Source organism: Taudactylus pleione, unplaced genomic scaffold (assembly GCF_031769625.1).
Source record: "Taudactylus pleione unplaced genomic scaffold, aTauple2 ptg000063l, whole genome shotgun sequence".
In the NCBI taxonomy this organism is placed as follows: Eukaryota; Metazoa; Chordata; class Amphibia; order Anura; family Myobatrachidae; genus Taudactylus; species Taudactylus pleione.
In genome coordinates, this window is record NW_028284465.1 from 2,536,726 (window position 1) to 2,558,855 (window position 22,130).

At 44.7% G+C, this 22,130-nt stretch overlaps 1 protein-coding gene across 1 annotated transcript in view; it reads left to right on the plus strand.

The window, feature by feature from the left end:
- The first annotated feature begins 4,353 nt into the window (after nucleotides 1–4,353).
- The window catches only part of CLU (clusterin), a 34,974-nt gene continuing 17,197 nt past the window's right edge, over nucleotides 4,354–22,130 (plus strand). The window contains exons 1-2 of the mRNA XM_088465707.1: nucleotides 4,354–4,462; nucleotides 16,100–16,205. Of these exons, the coding sequence (XP_088321833.1) occupies nucleotides 16,121–16,205 (85 nt within the window). The 5' untranslated portion in view covers nucleotides 4,354–4,462; nucleotides 16,100–16,120. The remainder of the gene's footprint in view (nucleotides 4,463–16,099; nucleotides 16,206–22,130) is intronic.

The following is a 22,130-nucleotide window of genomic DNA, read 5'->3' on the forward strand; positions in this document are numbered from 1 at the left end:
TGGGAACCGCAGGGTAAACTTTAGTAACCTTGCGGCTCCCAGCATTGACTACAATGGAGGGAGCCGTTCATTGGCTGAGAGACGGGAGATGACCTCTCTCAGCCAATGAACGCTTAGCAGCGGGGTTTCCATGGTGATACCCCGCCGCTAAGCTCTCATTCGGGTACTAAGTTCGTGGATCGCGTTTTCGTTTTTTTTTTTTGCCAAGTCCGGGGATGCCTACTTTGGAACGAAGAGGACAGAACCTCGCATAGGAGATGGTGAGTATGTTTTTTTTCACAGGTCCCCTATGGATACTTTACCGGACAAGTGGACCGATGCTACAGGGTTACATAGGTGAGTATGTGTACATGTGTGTGTGTGTGTGTATGTATGTTTAATAAACTTATACTGTCACGGTGTGTGTGTCCTGTGTTTTTTTAAACATTTTTTTACAGGTGAACTACAGGTACTAGTGGGCCCTTAATGCCCTGCATGCTGGTACTTGTGGTTCTCCAAGTACCAGCATGCGGGGCAGGCTAGCTGGGACTTGCAGTTCTACTTGTAAAGACAATGTTTGATATTCTTTATTTACACCACACCACACAATCAACCCGCCACCCACCGCCACCAGGGGTGGCGGGGATAGCCCCGGGCTATCAGCCTGGGCCTGGGGTGCCCTGGAGAGGGTGACCCCTTTATTGGGGGGGTCCCCAGCTCTCCAGGGATCCCCGGCCTGGGCTGACTAGCGGTCAGGGTTGATGCTGCGGCTGGGGGGCCCGGTGAAAGGGCTCCCCTGGCTGTGGCATCAGCCCCCCGCTAGAAAAAGTCCAGTGCTGGTTCTGGAACATACAGGGGAACCCTACTCATTTTTTGTCCCCTATATTTCCAGAACCAGGACCGGATCAGAGCCCAGAGCTGGTTGCGCAGAATACAGGGGACCCCTACGTCGTTTGTCCCCCGTATTTTGGCAACCAGCGCTGGTTCTGACTAGCCCGGTGCTGGTTGTGCTTAAGTACAGGGGACCCCTACGTCGTTTGTCCCCTGTATTTAAGCACACCCAGCACTGGGTTACTAATGCCCGGGGCTGGTTGCTCTTTTTTGGGGGGGTGCACGCCATTTTTTTCTTTTTTTACACAGGTTTTTTTTTTTTTTTTTACCACAGCAGCACAGACGGGTCTCACGGACCTGTCATTGCTCTGTGCCAATCACACAGATGCATGTAGCACGGATCTCCCGGGTTCGTGCTACATGCAAATGGGCACCATAACGCTGATTGGCTTCCTGTCTGCCACTGCAGTGCCACTCCTAGATGGGCCACGTGTTTGTGCCGCCCCCTTGTGTCGCTTAGCATAGTCATCCAGCTTCCTCGGTACAACCTTTTGGCCTAAAAACAATATTGTGAGGTGTGAGGTGTTCAGAATAGAGTGGAAATGAGTGGAAATTAATGTTATTGGGGTTATTAATAGCGTAGGAACAAAAACAGGCCCATTTATGTGATTTTAGCGTTTTTTTTTTATTTTTTAAGAAAAAATCCAGATCCAAAACACAAAACCCAGAACCCAAAACACGGAAGGGTGGTTTTGGCAAAACCAATCCAGATCCAAAACACGAAGAAAGATCCAGATCCAAAACCAAAACACAAAACACGAAAAGTGTCCGGTGCACACCCCTACTGTATACATATAAATTTATAATATAGAATTTCAGAGGTAGTTTGCATATCAATGGCCACTTATACGGGCCTGCCCACCAGCGTCAAGGTCACCTCATTGAGCAGGTCCCTAACACTCTGGGGTTCACATCTGGGACGCAGAGCACCCCAAAAGTCAGCTCAGCCAAAGACATCCCCAGGGCATCACTCAAAAAAAAGGTGACAGTGAAGTCTTTGGTTGAGCTGACTTTTGGGGTGCTCTGCGTCCCAGATGTGAACCCCAGAGTGTTAGGGACCTGCTCAATGAGGTGACCTTGACGCTGGTGGGCAGGCCCGTATCAGTGGCCATTGATATGCAAACTACCTCTGAAATTCTATATTATAAATTTATATGTATACAGTAATGATCGCATAGTGCATCTGCAACTCTGTTTTTTGTATATGCCACTTTGAAATCTCATCATGATAGCACCTTTCATTACTATTAGGGTGTGCAGTCTAGAGCTCCTCTTTATCCCTGGTAAAGTAGTCTGGATAGTTGATCTGTTTCTGACATGGTCGCTCTTCTGTCAGATTGTGAGCCTGTCCTTTGGATCATCACCTCATATTGAACTGTGTAGCGTACCTTTATCTTTGTCCTGTCTCTGAATATACACTCACTGCCTAATTTTTGGTCCTGCTTGTATTAATTATTGGCTTATGGGGTGTACATGGGGACTGGGACTTGTGGGTGTCCCACTGTCATGTTCTTTACCTCACCCATTTAGATGCCATGCCTTAGGTGAAACAATGCCAATTCAAACAGTGACTTCACAGAAGTTCAACCTCAACCAAAGTGGGTCAGAATGGTGCAATGAAGGTGAATCCACTCCATCCAGCTAGCTTGGCCAGTTTATACTGTGTATCAGGCGCACACCTAAGGGGGATGCCGGTTGCCAAGAACATCCCTGTCACAACACTGTTTCATTCATACTGTACACCATTTTTTTGTTTGTGACAAATCTGGCTGCTGACTGGGTCCCTGCAATGCCATGTGCCTGTCCAACAGTCAAAAATGCTCGTAATGGAGGCGGGTTAATTATTCTTGAGCTCCCTGTGTAGCAAAAGAGCAGAATTTGCAGCAAATCCTCAGTAAAATGATGGGGAAAAAGGGAAGTGTAGATGCTGCTTTTGCTTTTGGTAATATCATTAAGAAATACAGTAGGATAGGGACAACAGCAGAAGATGACTTGTGCATGGGTGTTCAGGGGTTAGAGGGAGATGACTGGGATTGTGCCCTGAACAAGCCACTTCCTTATACAATGCCTCCCTTACATCTGCTCTTTACTCTGTTGCTCCGGCAATGACTACTCACCCTTCGCTGATCCACACCTCATCTCTGGGATTTCACATGTACCAGATAACTGCAAAAGTGTCCACATACCGCCCAAGTGACAGTGGAGGAAATCACGCCCTGAGGCAGACTTCCTCCATTTCAAAAGTATGCTCTCTTCCTATAATGCCTCCATTTCCCTCTCTAGGCAGTCGTTGTGGCCAGAGACACGTCCACATGGCCAAGATGGCGGCTGTGGCACTGCAGCACCATTTTCATATTAATTATTGGCACTAGGCGCCATGTACTGTAAATGTTTATGTAATAATGTGTTTTAACATGTTTTATTTATAACCATCCTGCCTTTAAGCTGACTGCATCTGTGTCCTGTAATCACCAGAATAGCGTAAAACACTCTTCCGTTCTCCGGCTGTTCTGGATTGAGCCCAGTGTCTCCAAGCTAAAGCCCTCTGCCTGCTACCCTGCAGAGACTGGTCCATGGTGAGGGACCAGTGGGAATTAGCCAGCACTTTCAAGGAAGTGTTGCAGCAGCGTGCCCACGGTAGTGTCTAGATGCCCTTCACCGAGCGGGCTCTGACGTCATCAGTTACTATCCACGTGGGCATAGAGAGGGCATAGCGAGCCCGCGAAAGGACAATTTGCTATTATTGGTGACCAGGTGCTCCAGAGAAGACAAGATAACAGCACAGTGAGGACATGGAACCGCACTTCCGCCCTCACTCTACGTCACGTCTGGGTCCTTAGGGACGTAGTGGGTGGAGTCAGAAACAGGCGGTTACTGGCGGTTATATTCCAAGATCAAGTAGGATCTAAAACAAACTGATCGCCTTTTCACATGTATAAGGGCAGTATTAAGTGGCGCTGATATAGCAATACAGAAAGCCGGAGATACCAGGGAGATACAGTATCTCCTGCTTTCTGAACGCCAGCTCTCTCATCAGGAAATGGTACTTAACAGGCTTTGTGGATCTTGCCTGAGTGGGCTAGCACTCATTGACTGCAATGGGGCAGCCCTGCCAGAGAGGGACAGTACAAAGGTGATCAGAAAAGGTTAACAGGGAAATTTCAGTAAAAATGTTGCAAAAATAAAGTCACCTTATTATATATATTTATTAACTTTCTCAGAGACTTTACTAATATTTTGCTGCAGTGTCTATTTACAGTATATAACTTCCCATTGTAAACGTATTCATGTCACAATAAGAAATAATGCAGTATAATAAAGTAATTGTATCAGAAAATCTATACCTATCTATATAAAGTCCTGTCTGTGAGCGCCCACTACTGGAGACTTGGAGGCAGTGCAGCCCTGCAGGACCAGCAGAGGGATGCACTCACTATTCCAGAATACTCTGCATGCAGATTGCTGGTACATTCCTCCCTGATGACTAAGGATCTCTCTATATAAACATCATCAGCACCTCGGGACTTGCTGCATAGACCTCTGTCTGCTGGAAGCTCGGCCTCTACACATTACACAGCCAGTCATCTCCCAGGTAAGAGCCTCCTTATAGTAATATCTGTATGAACCTCCAGATGAACAACCTGCTTTAATTCCATAGGGACCCAAATACAGCCAGGTTTCTGTCACTGTATAGTTATATAGTAATACAGGGCCATCTACCCAGCATTTAACAGTACAAGATAATGATTAGAGGAGACAGGTATTGGGCAGGGAAAGATTGGGGGAATTCGGTGGCCGAATAACAGATAATGATATAAAATATATATTTTTTAATTATTAAATTAAGGGCAGATGTACTAAGCTCTGGAAAGTGATACGTTGGAGAGTGATAAACTACCGGCCAATCAGCTCCTAACTGTCATTTTTCAAACACCGCCTGTGACATGACAGTTAGGAGCTGATTGGCTGGTAGTTTATCACTCTCCAATTTATCACTTCCATAAATTAGTACATCTCCCCCTCTTGTCATATATAAATCCCAACTGACCTGCCCCTGCCCAAGACCTAATTATTGTTTTTTTTAATATATATTATTCTGCAGAAAAACATATTTAGCTTTGGTAAACAGTATTTACTGTGGTAACTTACCTACCGCACGACATCATGTGAATCTACAGCTCAATACTGTACACGTCAATAAAGTAAACATATAAAACATGCGTATCTATAACACGTATAATTATATATCATCACTGTATCATCTTATTGTTATAGCCTTGGGTCTGTAAAATTACAGGATGCAATACTGTAACTAATAACCATTTACTGAGCAGTATCCGGCTATTGCCAGAGGAGCAGTTTTTAAAAGAAGAGGTAATTAAAAAGCCTATAACTATTGCTTAGCGGGACTTGAATTTTAACCATTTGCTCCCGGGAAAGAAATGTAAAAATAGTGGAAATGATCCAGTTAATAATAACCTAATTGCCCCAGATACAGAGAAAGGTCTATTGTAATCTCTGTGATTATACAGTTTGTTATACTTCAGCTAAACTGTAGGATCAGCGGAGATCATGGTGGTTAATTTGCAGATAAGAAACAAGTGCACTGTGATGAGAGGAAGTTGAACTTAAACACTTCTGATGTTGGGGGGACATTAATAATTACTAAAGACTATAATGACATATATAAGTGTCTGCTCTGACCTCCTGTGTGACCCAGCACGATTTATGTCCTGCGTACATGCAATGTTATATTAATGACTACAGTGTGATAATGTTCTGCTCCAGTTTTCCCACTCAGTATAGTGGTCTGGATTCATTAACTGGTGTTATGTATTATCCATCCATTATACAGTATTACTAGTCTTAAGATATTGAAAACTAAATAAGAGGCTCCAGGAACATGATGTGGAAATGGATAATGTTAGAAGACTTTTCTTTTGGAACAATTTCAAGTCTTTTGATATCATTTGTTGCAGCAACTGTTTGAATAAACTCGTGTTTATGTAATAGTGGTGAGAAGAGCAGGTACAGGAACAGAGGCGCGCGTGCCTGCTACGTAGCACCGTACACTGGGCCTGATTCAGACCCGGACGCTAAGAAGCGTACGCTCGTAGCTGCCGATGGTCTGCATTGTGCGCACGCGAATGCATCGCAGTGCGCATGCGCGAGCCAGTCACTGCGATCGGGAATCATGCGCTCATAGCACCAAGACTGAGCGCTGCTTTGAGTGACAGATAGCACCGTTTGTGGGTGGTAACAGGGGAAGGTGCTTGTGAACGGGGGGAGTGGTGCTGTGAACGCAGGCGTGTCTAGGCGTCAAAACTGAGTGTTATGGGTGCGCATAATTAGTGTACACGTCACTTGGTTGTATTTCCGCCTGCAGTGATCGCAGTGCTTGCGGTTAGGTAGGGGCTACCTCAAGAGCTGCGTGCAGCTCCGATGGCTCTCAATGTTACCGATTAATCATACACTTACTGGAGATAATGGGTCTCATTCAGACCCGGTCGCAAGCGGTGAGTGCTCGCAACCGGGTCGATGTGAAGACCCTGCGCACGCGCAGCGGCCGCACTGCACGTGCGCAAGTCCCGGAGCGAGAGAGAAATTCTCTCGCTCCGGAGCTCACTACAAAAGGGGCGGCTGTCGATGGTGATCGACAGCTTGCCCCGTTTTATAGGCGGGGCGGGGGGGTGGCTACACAAACGGAGGCGTTCCTGACGGAACGCCTGCCGTTTTGTGTGCGGCCGCACTGACATCAGCAGTGATGTCAGTGGGGAGTATCTTGCTCGATCAAAGCAGGAAGCTCCCTGGGGCTTGCGGTTGCCGAGACCCAACCTTAGGGTCTCGTCGCAAGCCCCGAAGGTCACGATGGTCTTGATCATCGCGACCATCAACCTGGTCGGTCGCTAAAGCTGTGGGCTGTAACCCACAGCTTAGCTAGCGACCAGGAGGCCGCACTTAAAAAATCAAGCGGCCGCCCAAATTCAGAGAGAGCGATCGCTTCTTGCGACCGCCCCTGAATGAGGGCCAATGTGTGTTACGAAAGGAAATTCGCTCACTGCCATCGCTCTATAAGACATAGAGGGCGTCCTTACGCCACACTGTGAGATCGCAGAATTTGCATTCCCGGCCCCTTTTGGACGTGAGCGATTGTGGCTTAGCGTCCGAGTCTGAATCAGGCCCACTGTACTGTATGTGTGAGGCTTAAATGGAGCGATTCATGGCACCATGTCCCCCACACTTCCCACATGGTCATATTCCTCCTCCGGAAACTCCTGAGCGACCTTGGAAAAGCTGCGGCAAGTATGGCCTAGACATCTCCTATCACGTCCACCTTCCAGCCCATGGAACTACCCCACAAAATTCTATACTCTAACGCTGTCATCTATTGTCCACCAGCGAATGCCGTCAAAGTTAAACTTATTCACACTTTTTAGTACTAACCCCTTTATCCGTTTTTTGCACGCAGGTTCAATAGTGGGCGGACTCATGCACCTAATCCACGCTCAGCAATGGCCGCCACCCCATTCTGCTAAACTCCTCCCACCAGACTGCAAATAATTGTGCCTGAAAATCTATGGCCCTGATTCAGACCCACTCGCAAGCGGCTGTCCGCTCGCAAGTGGGTCGATGGTCTGCACTGAGCATGCGCACGACAGAGGGAGCTCCGTCGTGCGCATGCGCCTGACGCGACGAGCGAAGGAAAGTCCTTCGCTCGTTGTGTCTGATCAAAGGGGGCGTGCTGTCGATGTTGATTGACAGCACGCCCCCTTTGGTGGCGTGCCGGGGGCGTTCCCAAGGGAACGCCTCCCTGACGGGGGCGTTCCCAAGGGAACGCCTCCCGTCAGAAGCCGGCCCACTGACATCACTAGTGATGTCAGTGGGAGTGATTTTGGCTCTGATAGAGCCAAAATCACTCCGGGCCTTGCGGTTGAAAACCTCAACCGCAGGCTCCGGCTCGCAGTTTCGATGGTCGAGATGGTCACGACCATCGCGGCCATCAAACTGCACGCTCGTATAGGCTGTGGGTGGTGACCCACAGCTATACGAGCGTCCAGGAGGACGCTCCATTTTTATGGAGGGCGGCCCTCATTCAGAGCGTGCGCTCTGCTCAGAGCGTACGGCTCTGAATGAGGGCCTATGCTCCTGCCATAAAACCACATACTATCCTTTAAGACTTTAGCAGAACAGTTTCCACGGCTGCTTTCCCGTAAATAACTTTAGCATAAAACATCTTTCAGACACAGGGATCTCACTTGTTTCACTGGACAGTGCTACAAAATATTGATGGTGTTACTAATATACATTTGAGTGTCATTAAATTAAGAAACGCCTCTTGTAATATTATAACATCCCATTTGTAAAATTAGAATATAATAATAATAATTAATGTTAATGATAATAATAATAGCAGTAATATAACTCTCTGTGTCACAGATCCAGCAAATATTTATCAGAGCGTTGACTGTCCTAGTAATAATTGAAGCTATGAGACAAGGTCGGCGTTGGCCTCAGGGAGAACAGATGAGGGCGGAATCAGGTCCCAGTTGGGGGGTTTATTATCTCAGTGGGAAGATTTCGCAATGGAGAATCTAAACGCTGTGGAAACAATTAAGAGCCCCCTCCTCATCCATGCATAATAACGTTGCTGCCAACCATTTACTTATTCTAAGCGATGGAGCTCCTTGTCTGCTAATGACTGAGTGTTACTAGACTTTTCCACTGGTTATTACAGTAAGGTTATTGCATAAGTTCTCTGCTTCTGGGAAGCTCTTACATAACATTTGTTTTCACAAACTGACATTTATTCAGCCGGGTGGGAGCGTAACTGTTATACAGGGTGGGAGCATATCTGTTATACAGGGTGGCAGTGTAACTGTTATACAGGGTGGGAGCGTTACTGTTATACAGGGTGGGATCGTAACTGTTATACAGGGTGGGAGTGTAACTGTTATACAGGGTGTGAGTGTAACTGCTATACAGGGTGTGAGTGTAACTGTTATATAGGGTGTGAGTGTAACTGTTATACAGGGTGTGAGTGTAACTGCTATACAGGGTGTGAGTGTAACTGTTATATAGGGTGTGAGTGTAACTGTTATACAGGGTGTGAGTGTAACTGTTATACAGGGTGTAAGTGTAACTGCTATACAGGGTGTGAGTGTAACTGTTATACAGGGTGTGAGTGTAACTGCTATACAGGGTGTGAGTGTAACTGATAAACAGGGTGTGAGTGTAACTGTTATACAGGGTGGGAGTGTAACTGATATACAGGGTGTGAGTGTAACTGTTATACAGGGTGTGAGTATAACTGTTATACAGGGTGTGAGTATAACTGTTATACAAGGTGTGAGTGTAACTGCTATACAGGGTGGGAGTGTAACTGATATACAGGGTGGGAGTGTAACTGATATACAGGGTGTGAGTGTAACTGTTATATAGTGTGTGAGTGTAACTGTTATACAGTGTGTGAGTGTAACTGCTATACAGGGTGGGAGTGTAACTGATATACAGGGTGTGAGTGTAACTGTTATACAGGGTGTAAGTGTAACTGCTATACAGGGTGTGAGTGTAACTGTTATACAGGGTGGGAGTATAACTGCTATACAGGGTGTGAGTGAAACTGATATACAGGGTGTGAGTGTAACTGTTATACAGGGTGTAAGTGTAACTGCTATACAGGGTGTGAGTGTAACTGTTATACAGGGTGGGAGTGTAACTACTATACAGGGTGGGAGTGTAACTGTTATACAGGGTGTAAGTGTAACTGCTATACAGGGTGTGAGTGTAACTGTTATACAGGGTGGGAGTGTAACTGCTATACAGGGTGGGAGTGTAACTGATATACAGGGTGGGAGTGTAACTGCTATACAGGGTGTGAGTGTAACTGTTATACAGGGTGGGAGTGTAACTGATATACAGGGTGTGAGTGTAACTGTTATACAGGGTGTGAGTGTAACTGATATACAGGGTGTGAGTGTAACTGTTATATAGTGTGTGAGTGTAACTGTTATACAGGGTGTGAGTGTAACTGCTATACAGGGTGTGAGTGTAACTGATATACAGGGTGGGAGTGTAACTGATATACAGGGTGTGAGTGTAACTGTTATACAGGGTGTGAGTGTAACTGTTATACAGGGTGTAAGTGTAACTGATATACAGGGTGTGAGTGTAACTGTTATACAGGGTGTGAGTGTAACTGTTATACAGGGTGGGAGTGTAACTGCTATACAGGGTGTGAGTGTAACTGTTATACAGTGTGTGAGTGTAACTGTTATACAGGGTGGGAGTGTAACTGTTATACAGGGTGTGAGTGTAACTGTTATACAGGGTGTGAGTGTAACTGTTATACAGGGTGTGAGTGTAACTGTTATATAGTGTGTGAGTGTAACTGCTATACAGGGTGTGAGTGTAACTGTTATATAGTGTGTGAGTGTAACTGCTATACAGGGTGTGAGTGTAACTGTTATACAGGGTGTGAGTGTAACTGTTATACAGGGTGTGAGTGTAACTGTTATATAGTGTGTGAGTGTAACTGCTATACAGGGTGTGAGTGTAACTGTTATACAGGGTGTAAGTGTAACTGCTATACAGGGTGTGAGTGTAACTGTTATACAGGGTGTGAGTGTAACTGTTATACAGGGTGTGAGTGTAACTGTTATATAGTGTGTGAGTGTAACTGCTATACAGGGTGTGAGTGTAACTGTTATATAGTGTGTGAGTGTAACTGTTATATAGGGTGTGAGTGTAACTGTTATACAGGGTGTGAGTGTAACTGTTATACAGGGTGTGAGTGTAACTGTTATACAGGGTGTGAGTGTAACTGTTATATAGTGTGTGAGTGTAACTGCTATACAGGGTGTGAGTGTAACTGTTATATAGTGTGTGAGGGTAACTGCTATACAGGGTGTGAGTGTAACTGCTATACAGGGTGTGAGTGTAACTGTTATATAGTGTGTGAGTGTAACTGCTATACAGGGTGTGAGTGTAACTGTTATATAGTGTGTGAGTGTAACTGTTATATAGTGTGTGAGTGTAACTGCTATACAGGGTGTGAGTGTAACTGTTATACAGGGTGTGAGTGTAACTGTTATATAGTGTGTGAGTGTAACTGCTATACAGGGTGTGAGTGTAACTGATATACAGGGTGGGAGTGTAACTGATATACAGGGTGTGAGTGTAACTGTTATACAGGGTGTGAGTGTAACTGTTATATAGTGTGTGAGTGTAACTGCTATACAGGGTGTGAGTGTAACTGTTATATAGTGTGTGAGTGTAACTGCTATACAGGGTGTGAGTGTAACTGTTATATAGTGTGTGAGTGTAACTGTTATATAGTGTGTGAGTGTAACTGCTATACAGGGTGTGAGTGTAACTGTTATACAGGGTGTGAGTGTAACTGTTATATAGTGTGTGAGTGTAACTGCTATACAGGGTGTGAGTGTAACTGATATACAGGGTGGGAGTGTAACTGATATACAGGGTGTGAGTGTAACTGTTATACAGGGTGTGAGTGTAACTGTTATATAGTGTGTGAGTGTAACTGCTATACAGGGTGTGAGTGTAAGTGTTATACAGGGTGTGAGTGTAGCTGGTATACAGGGTGTGAGTGTAACTGCTATACAGGGTGTGAGTGTAACTGTTATATAGTGTGTGAGTGTAACTGCTATACAGGGTGTGAGTGTAACTGTTATATAGTGTGTGAGTGTAACTGATATACAGGGTGTGAGTGTAACTGTTATACAGGGTGGGAGTGTAACTGCTATACAGGGTGGGAGTGTAACTGCTATACAGGGTGTGAGTGTAGCTGGTATACAGGGTGTGAGTGTAAGTGTTATACAGTACAAAACATTAAACCAGACTAGAAAAACAAGCATTTCCATTTCCAGTGGGTTATGTCTTTCTCTTGCTGTCATTTCAAAGCCTGTGTTAAGTAAATATTGATATTGTGAATGAGCAGCAGGAGGTACAGTCTCGTCTGCGTATCCAGGGATTAGTTCTCCTTCACTTGCTCTATATAATGATCACAATTGTAAGTCCGGATATTTTGAGAGATGCATCAAGACATGGAGGGGCCTATTTATCCAGCAGTGACAAGCGTGGAGAAGTGACCAGTGGAGACGTTGCCCATAGCAACCAATCACCTTTGTAGAATTTATCACGTACAGTTTATAAAATAATAGGTAGGAGTTGATTTTTTTGCTATGGGCAACGTCTCCACACTTTCCACTGCTTGATAAATAGACCCCCGAGAGATATAAAGTGGGGAAGTTGCCAATCCGCTTACAACTGTCACTTCAAAGACTGTGTTAGAAAAATGACAGCTAGATGCTGATTGGTTGCTTTGTGCAACTTCTCCACGATATCACTCTCCAAGGCTTGATGCATCTCCCCCTCATTGTTATGGATTCAAATCGAAATTGAACATAAGTCGGCTGCTGTTACACCCAGATTTCATGCATGATGCTAGATATGGGTATTCACCAGTGTGAACGTCCTAGTCCCATCCAGTTGCATGATGCTTGATATGGGTATTCACCAGTGTGAACGTCCTAGTCCCATCCAGTTGCATGATGCTAGATATGGGTATTCACCAGTGTGAACGTCCTAGTCCCATCCAGTTGCATGATGCTAGATATGGGTATTCACCAGTGTGAACGTCCTAGTCTCATCCAGTTGCATGATGCTTGATATGGGTACTCACCAGTGTGAACGTCCTAGTCCCATCCAGCTGCATGATGCTAGACATGAGTACTCACCAGTGTGAACGTCCTAGTCCCATCCAGCTGCATGATGCTAGATATGGGTACTCACCAGTGTGAACGTCCTAGTCCCATCCAGCTGCATGATGCTAGATATGGGTACTCACCAGTGTGAATGTCCTAGTCCCATCCAGCTGCATGATGCTTGATATGGGTATTCACCAGTGTGAACGTCCTAGTCCCATCCAGATGCATGATGCTTGATATGGGTATTCACCAGTGTGAACGTCCTAGTCCCATCCAGCTGCATGATGCTTGATATGGGTACTCACCAGTGTGAATGTCCTAGTCCCATCCAGCTGCATGATGCTTGATATGGGTACTCACCAGTGTGAATGTCCTAGTCCCATCCAGTTGCATGATGCTTGATATGGGTATTCACCAGTGTGAACGTCCTAGTCCCATCCAGCTGCATGATGCTTGATATGGGTACTCACCAGTGTGAATGTCCTAGTCCCATCCAGCTGCATGATGCTTGATATGGGTACTCACCAGTGTGAATGTCCTAGTCCCATCCAGTTGCATGATGCTAGATATGGGTACTCACCAGTGTGAACGTCCTAGTCCCATCCAGCTGCTTGATATGGGTATTCACCAGTGTGAACGTCCTAGTCCCATCCAGCTGCATGATGCTTGATATGGGTACTCACCAGTGTGAATGTCCTAGTCCCATCCAGTTGCATGATGCTTGATATGGGTATTCACCAGTGTGAACGTCCTAGTCCCATCCAGTTGCATGATGCTTGATATGGGTACTCACCAGTGTGAACGTCCTAGTCCCATCCAGTTGCATGATGCTAGATATGGGTACTCACCAGTGTGAACGTCCTAGTCCCATCCAGCTGCATGATGCTTGATATGGGTACTCACCAGTGTGAATGTCCTAGTCCCATCCAGCTGCATGATGCTTGATATGGGTATTCACCAGTGTGAACGTCCTAGTCCCATCCAGCTGCATGATGCTTGATATGGGTATTCACCAGTGTGAACGTCCTAGTCCCATCCAGCTGCATGATGCTTGATATGGGTACTCACCAGTGTGAATGTCCTAGTCCCATCCAGTTGCATGATGCTAGATATGGGTATTCACCAGTGTGAACGTCCTAGTCCCATCCAGCTGCATGATGCTTGATATGGGTATTCACCAGAGTGAACGTCCTAGTCCCATCCAGCTGCATGATGCTTGATATGGGTACTCACCAGTGTGAATGTCCTAGTCCCATCCAGTTGCATGATGCTTGATATGGGTATTCACCAGTGTGAACGTCCTAGTCCCATCCAGTTGCATGATGCTTGATATGGGTATTCACCAGTGTGAACGTCCTAGTCCTTTCCAGCTGCATGATGCTAGATATGGGTATTCACCAGTGTGAACGTCCTAGTCCCATCCAGTTGCATGATGCTAGATATGGGTACTCACCAGTGTGAACGTCCTAGTCCCATCCAGCTGCATGATGCTTGTTATGGGTATTCACCGGTGTGAACGTCCTAGTCCCATCCAGTTGCATGATGCTTGATATGGGTACTCACCAGTGTGAACGTCCTAGTCCCATCCAGTTGCATGATGCTTGATATGGGTACTCACCAGTGTGAACGTCCTAGTCCTTTCCAGCTGCATGATGCTTGATATGGGTATTCACCAGTGTGAACGTCCTAGTCCCATCCAGTTGCATGATGCTTGATATGGGTATTCACCAGTGTGAACGTCCTAGTCCCATCCAGTTGCATGATGCTTGATATGGGTATTCACCAGTGTGAACGTCCTAGTCCCATCCAGTTGCATGATGCTTGATATGGGTATTCACCAGTGTGAACGTCCTAGTCAGAGGCTGGCTGGCAACTTTTAGCCTGGGGGGCAAATGCATGCAGGTGGCCCTGGCAGAGGAGTAGCGTGTAGCCTGGGTGCCCAGAGCACGTGCGTGCTTAGGCGCCCCCCCCCCTCAAGTGTTCCAGGGAGGAGGCTGGTCCATATGGAATTGATGTAAAGTAAAAATAAAGATATGGGGCAGCCCCCTGTAGTGGTGCCCATATGCAGTGCTCCCTGTGCCCCAGGAGAGGACCCCCTTATACTAGTCCCATCCAGTTATGTTCCTTCATCTGGAAATGCACTGAGATGCGTACGGCTGTGAATTGCCGGTAGAAGTGCGCGCTCAGCTGCGGAGCACGTGCAGAGCTGAATATTGCAAGATTCACTCACAAGAGAGACTTGCATGCTATTCTGCATTAGTCCCTATAAGAGCAGATTACCACTCTTTAGGGGAGATTGCTCCAAGCTTGGAGAGAGATAAATTACCAACCAATCAGCTTCTAGCTGTCATTTTATAAACCGTGTTGGAAAAATGACAGGAGCTGGTTGGTTGGTACTTTATCTCTCTTCACGGTTTAATAAATCTCACCCTAAATTGTAAAGATGCCAGAAGGAAATCTGTGACTATATAAAGACAATGTATTGTGCTGTAATATCAGTATGTAACGATTGTTAAATATACTAAAGCTGGTGTGACCACATTGTGGAAGCAAACACCTGATCTTATTACATTTCTGATTGAACCCATGCTTATATCTAGTGTAGGACTGACCGTGGGAAGAAGACTGTATCACGCGTCGGTCACCTTGACATATTGTATATCACAATACGTGAAACTTATATTCCCTGTTTTTAATATAGAGTACTATAGAGATGTGCGATTCCGTTCTCCAGAAATCCGAATCCAACCGAATTTTGTAAATCTGGACAGATCCGGGTAGTGGTTCTGATCTCCTGAGGGTATCCGGATAGATCCAAGTCGCCGTTCTGATCTTCCTGAGGTTCTGAATTTGGATGTTAAATCCGAATTTGGGGTTTCGGATTGCAAAAATTACATGATTTTAGCTGTTTTTAAAAACTTAAAAAAACAAAAACCCAGATCCAAATCCAAAACCATACACAAACCATACAAACCATACACAAACCATACACAAACCATACACAAACCATACACAAAACCAAAACACAGGGGTGAGCGCACATCTCTAGAGTACTATTTGTAGCATACAGAAAACATATTTGAGGATTCTTAGTGAGTTATTAAACTAATATTCTGCAAATGAAGAAAACACACGGTAGAGGACTCAGTAAAGGTGCGTATCCACTAGGCAATTAAAATGAGCGATTGTACGATAATTACATCATTATCGTTCAATTGCTCACTACTCGTTTACAAATCGCTGGTCGTTTTCGAAATCAATCATCGCCTGAACATGCAGGTCAATCTGCCGATAACGATAGTTTGTGCATGTTCAGGGATGAGGGAGGGTACCAACATATTGCTCAGTGTAGGCACCTACAGGATGAGGAACGACTACGATTACAATGTTGTAATCTTACTGTTGTTCCTCTATCGCCTAGTGGATACGCACCTTAAGATCTTCATAGTGCAGCTATGCTACTAACTGCTACTTACTGTAATCTGTCATATTGCTCTTCTCAGCGCCAACGTGCCGAGTACAAGATGAAGACGAGTCCTGTCGCCCTCCTGCCGGTGCTTCTTCTTTTCGGCTTCAGTGAGGCTCTACTTTCTCCAGAAAGCCTGAAACGTGAGTCTATAGTATATGAGCCTCAGTCACCAAAATATCTCGCTATTTACTATTTACTACCAAAATTGTGGTCACTAAACAAATTTGCATTGATGCTGAGAGAAAGTAATAAAATTTTAAGAACAGGTCCATAATTATATGATAATAATATAGCACACAACTGTCCATCTGTCGGGTGATGCAGGTCCTGTGAGAACAAAACAGGGGCGTAATTAGGTATTTGAAGGCCCCATAGCAAAAGTTTTTATGGACCCATATGTACCACCCAATGGAGCACAATGTATATAACACATGTAACTCTGATAAGGAAGATGCCCCCCCTCAGCTCTGGGCCCCATGGCAACTGCACCCCTTGCAGCTATGGCAGGCTTGCCTACCCTCCCGATTTGGCCGGGAGCCTCCTGATTTTCGGGTGCTGCTCCCGGCCCCCCGGAAAGGCAGGCAAGCCTCCCGGAAGTCTCCGACCCTCCCCACCTCCCCCCTGAAAAAAACCGAAATACCCGCAGCGGGGGCCCGGTGACGCAATTCGCGCAGAATCGTGTCCCCGCCCCCTGCTTTACAATGCCGAAAATCACGGCATTGTGAAGAGGGGGCGGAGTCATGATGACGCGATCGCGCGGCCCCACCCCGGCTCCGCCCCCAGTGTGACACAAAATGGCCGCCCCACCCCCAATGGCCAGCCCCGCCCCCCGCTATTAGCCGACAATCAGCTCCCTCCCGGAAGGCTGGAGCTGATTGTCGGCAAGTATGAGCTATGGTAGTTACACCCCTGCTAGTCTCCTCCAGCCCAGGGTGTAGTGGGTAATTACTGTACATGAGCAGGTGACCCCCGAATATGTACAGTAGGTCTAGTAAAAACAAAAAAGAATAATCATTTTTTATTTCATATTTTCTCCCCAGCACATTTCTTGGTTGCACAAATCACAGTTGAAGCAGTAAAGTACTTTGCCTCCAGAGCTGACACTCTTGCCGTTTTGGATTGGTCCTCTGATTTTCATTATTCAGTATCTTTGCTACAAGGGTTATTTCACTTGCCCTGCTCTCATATCACTCTGACTCCCCGGTAAATCTGCCCATTAGCTCCCTTGTCCTGTCACACACCTGGCAGTCTCCACACATACACCTGCTGTTATGGCTACTATAATCCCAGCACTCATCTCTCGGCAAGACTGGCATCAACTGCACTCCTGTCAGCTATCACAGTGGTGTCACCGACTGCTCCACGACGCTCACTGGACTCCATATGACACAGAGAGTCAGTCTCTCTCTCTCTCTCTCTCTCTCCCCTCATGCAAAATCACAGCAAGTCTTCTTCCACGCAGTGAGTACACAAGCTGCTTATGCCGCCTCAGTGGCTAATTTATGCACGCCCTGGAAAACGGCATTCAAAACGGACAGTCACGCCTGCGGTTCTCCGGCCACTCCCCCGTCACCACCCCCAAACGTTCACAGCCTGTCACTCACTCTGCGATGGCTTTCAGTCTGCTTGAGTGATCACAAAGCGATCGCCATGCTAACTCATGCATGCGCACTGCGCTGCACGCACCATCGACTGATCCGCGTATGCTGTTGCAATAGCGATCCCTGCTAAGTCAGGCCCTGTGTCTTGTCCAGAGAGCAGATAAAAGTTATCAGAATAGACAAGGGACTGAAAGAACTCTGACACTATGAGGGGTATTCAATATGAAACGTTAACTTCACTGTCGAAGTTAACGTTTCATATCGGAGTTTTTACCTGCGTTAAAGTATCGGGCGCGCGCCCGCTTATCCCCGTATTCAATATAAAATTAATGAAAACGGGAGCCTCCGAAGTTGGATTTGCGTAAAGTTACGAATTTTTCCTTAAAAAAATTATAAGACCCCCCCCTAAAGTTGTAAAAACATGGGGGAACACTATGGGTACCCCCGTTTTAGCCTTTAAATGAAAGTCAGGAATTTAAATAGCAGCAGCAGGTGTTTTTTCCCGACATTGAAGAAGTGATGCAGAAGAGCACTTAGGTTATTTTTTTTAGTTTTTTTAAGTGGTCCCATCAAATTTGGGGTACATGAAAATGGGTACTAGCATATTTTGATGTCCCTAAAGTAAGTTTTTAAAAATTCTGCATTTGTGCACCTGCCGCTAATAATCTATTCTAGAATACACCTGCCGCTAATAATCTATTCTAGAATACACCGGCCGCTAATAATCTATTCTAGAATACACCTGCCGCTAATAATCTATTCTAGAATACACCTGCCGCTAATAATCTCTTCTAGAATACACCTGCCGCTAATAATCTATTCTAGAAAACACCTGCCGCTAATAATCTATTCTAGAATACACCAGCCGCTATAAATCTATTCTAGAATACACCTGCCACTATAATTCTATTCTAGAAAACACCTGCCACTATAATTCTATTCTAGAAAACACCTGCCGCTAATAATCTATTCTAGAAAACACCTGCCGCTAATAATCTATTCTAGAATACACCTGCCACTATAATTCTATTCTAGAAAACACCTGCCACTATAATTCTATTCTAGAAAACACCTGCCGCTAATAATCTATTCTAGAAAACACCTGCCGCTAATAATCTCTTCTAGAAAACACCTGCCACTAATAATCTATTCTAGAATACACCTGCCGCTAATAATCTATTCTATAATACACCTGCCGCTATAATTCTATTCTAGAATACACCTGCCACTAATAATCTATTCTAGAAAACACCTGCCACTATAATTCTATTCTAGAAAACACCTGCCGCTAATAATCTATTCTAGAAAACACCTGCCGCTAATAATCTCTTCTAGAAAACACCTGCCACTAATAATCTATTATAGAATACACCTGCCGCTAATAATCTATTCTAGAAAACACCTGCCGCTAATAATCTATTCTAGAAAACACCTGCCACTATAATTCTATTCTAGAAAACACCTGCCGCTATTAATCTATTCTAGAATACACCTGCCGCTAATAATCTATTCTAGAATACACCTGCCGCTATAATTCTATTCTAGAATACACCTGCCGCTAATAATCTCTTCTAGAAAACACCTGCCACTATAATTCTATTCTAGAAAACACCTGCCGCTATTAATCTATTCTAGAATACACCTGCCGCTAATAATCTCTTCTAGAATACACCTGCCGCTAATAATCTATTCTATAATACACCTGCCGCTAATAATCTCTTCTAGAAAACACCTGCCACTATAATTCTATTCTAGAAAACACCTGCCACTATAATTGTACTCTAGAAAACACCTGCCGCTAATAATCTATTCTAGAATACACCTGCCGCTAATAATCTATTCTAGAAAACACCTGCCGCTAATAATCTCTTCTAGAAAACACCTGCCGCTAATAATCTATTCTAGAAAACACCTGCCGCTAATAATCTCTTCTAGAAAACACCTGCCACTATAATTCTATTCTAGAAAACACCTGCCGCTATTAATCTATTCTAGAATACACCTGCCGCTAATAATCTATTCTAGAATACACCTGCCGCTATAATTCTATTCTAGAATACACCTGCCGCTAATAATCTCTTCTAGAAAACACCTGCCACTATAATTCTATTCTAGAAAACACCTGCCGCTAATAATCTCTTCTAGAATACACCTGCCGCTAATAATCTATTCTATAATACACCTGCCGCTAATAATCTATTCTATAATACACCTGCCGCTAATAATCTCTTCTAGAAAACACCTGCCACTATAATTCTATTCTAGAAAACACCTGCCACTATAATTGTACTCTAGAAAACACCTGCCGCTAATAATCTATTCTAGAATACACCTGCCGCTAATAATCTATTCTAGAAAACACCTGCCGCTAATAATCTCTTCTAGAAAACACCTGCCGCTAATAATCTATTCTAGAATACACCTGCCGCTAATAATCTCTTCTAGAAAACACCTGCCACTATAATTCTATTCTAGAAAACACCTGCCGCTATTAATCTATTCTAGAATACACCTGCCGCTAATAATCTATTCTAGAAAACACCTGCCGCTATAATTCTATTCTAGAATACACCTGCTGCTAATAATCTATTCTAGAATACACCTGCCGCTAATAATCTATTCTATAATACACCTGCCGCTAATAATCTATTCTAGAATACACCTGCTGCATACTTGCAGAATAGCCCTGAACCTATTTCCCTATTGTTAATCATTTTTTTCCCATTTTTTTTTTTCACCCCAATTTTTAAATAAATTTTTTGGGGTGTCCCTATTTTTTTTTAAACTTTTTTTGACACAGTTCTTTTTTAAATGTCATTCCCAGAGGTGCAGGCTATTTTTTTTAAGCCTGCACCCCTAAACCCCAATTCTGCACTTTTTTTCGACACCTATTCAATGGTGAAAAGTTATCACCGTTTTTTATCAAAGACTTTTCAAAACTGCGATAAGTCTTTGAAATTGAATACGGTGTAAAACTAAAACCTGTGATAATGACGTCATAAGTGCGATATTAACGCAAAAACGATGTTATCGCCCCCATATTGAATACCCCTGTATATATGTTAGCCTGAAATATTAATCACAAGCTTCAACTGCTACAACCCAGACAACAGTGTTGATACTTTACATAAACTATTGGCAAGCCTCAGATCTGGTTCCAGTTATTCCCACATCACTCAGGGAGGTCACTAAAGCACATCTATACAAGGATGGTTACACCCTCCCCCATTAGATTAATGGATTTTTGGGGGCATGGCTGGTTCAGTGGGACCATTCTGTTTGTTACTGTAGATGTTGGCCAGACAGACCTCGTCAACTAAATTGTCATCCATTTTCTTTATTGCCAGCCAGTGGACAGATTGACCTTGCAGCCATGGGAGGAGACTTTAGCTCTGTGCTCCTTCCCATTTTTTTTTAACGGCTAGCAGTAACAAGGTATAATTTTCTCTGAAGAAATTGTGGTGTAAGCAATGAAACGCGTTGGAATTCATGTCTGATCTTCTGCTGACAGTAGCCTTATATCACCTTGTCCTTGGGAGCTTATATCAATCAATCTTGCAGAGTCCAAACACAACTCCGAGGAGATCACTATTCTCATGACTGTAACCGCAATTGAATAGATCACCCTCTGGCTTCATACCTACAGGTCTGTATAGTTTATAAATAAAGGATCACGCATGCTTCTTAGGAAGAGTACTGATACCCACTGCTACAGCATCTAGGGGTCTATTTACTAAGCCTTGGATGGAGATAAAGTAAACGGAGATAAAGTACCAGCCAACCAGCTCCTAACTGTCATTTTTCAAACACAGCCTGTGACATGGGAGTTAGGAGCTGATCGGATGGGACTTTATCTCAAATCACTTTACCTCCCTCCAAGGCTTAGTAAATAGACCCCTATAGTCTTGAAGTTGCCACACTATTGAAGGGTATTAATGCGATCCAGCCGTAAATTTTCAGTCTCAGAGGGACTACTCTACCTGAATACCCACCACAAGGCAATTACCGGCCATGGATCTCCACGTGCCCTGTGGTATGTAGGAATCTGCTTGGTCACCATAAGGAAAGGTACTTGTGCTCCCTTGCTTAACGCTATACGCTACTGAGCTGCTATATATCATATTTCCATTTACACTCCTTAAGAGTGCATCAATTGCACTCATGAATGACTGCTGAGAAATGGGGCTGTATATTATAAACCATCTTCCATTTACGAGCTACACCTGTTGCTGCAATTTATGAGCCCAAAACTGTGACAAATCTCTGACAGCGGCCGTTATTAGAACCATCTTAATTCCTATGCTGCAATTTATAACGTTCTTTCCAGGACTGTGACCTTCCCGTGGAACATCTGGCAGCGGCCTTTAGTGAAGTATCTTTGTGGTGTACAGGATTTGGGCTCACTGTCAGCATTTGTCAGATATTATAACGTATGTGCATCTGTTGTAACACGGATGTACTCCA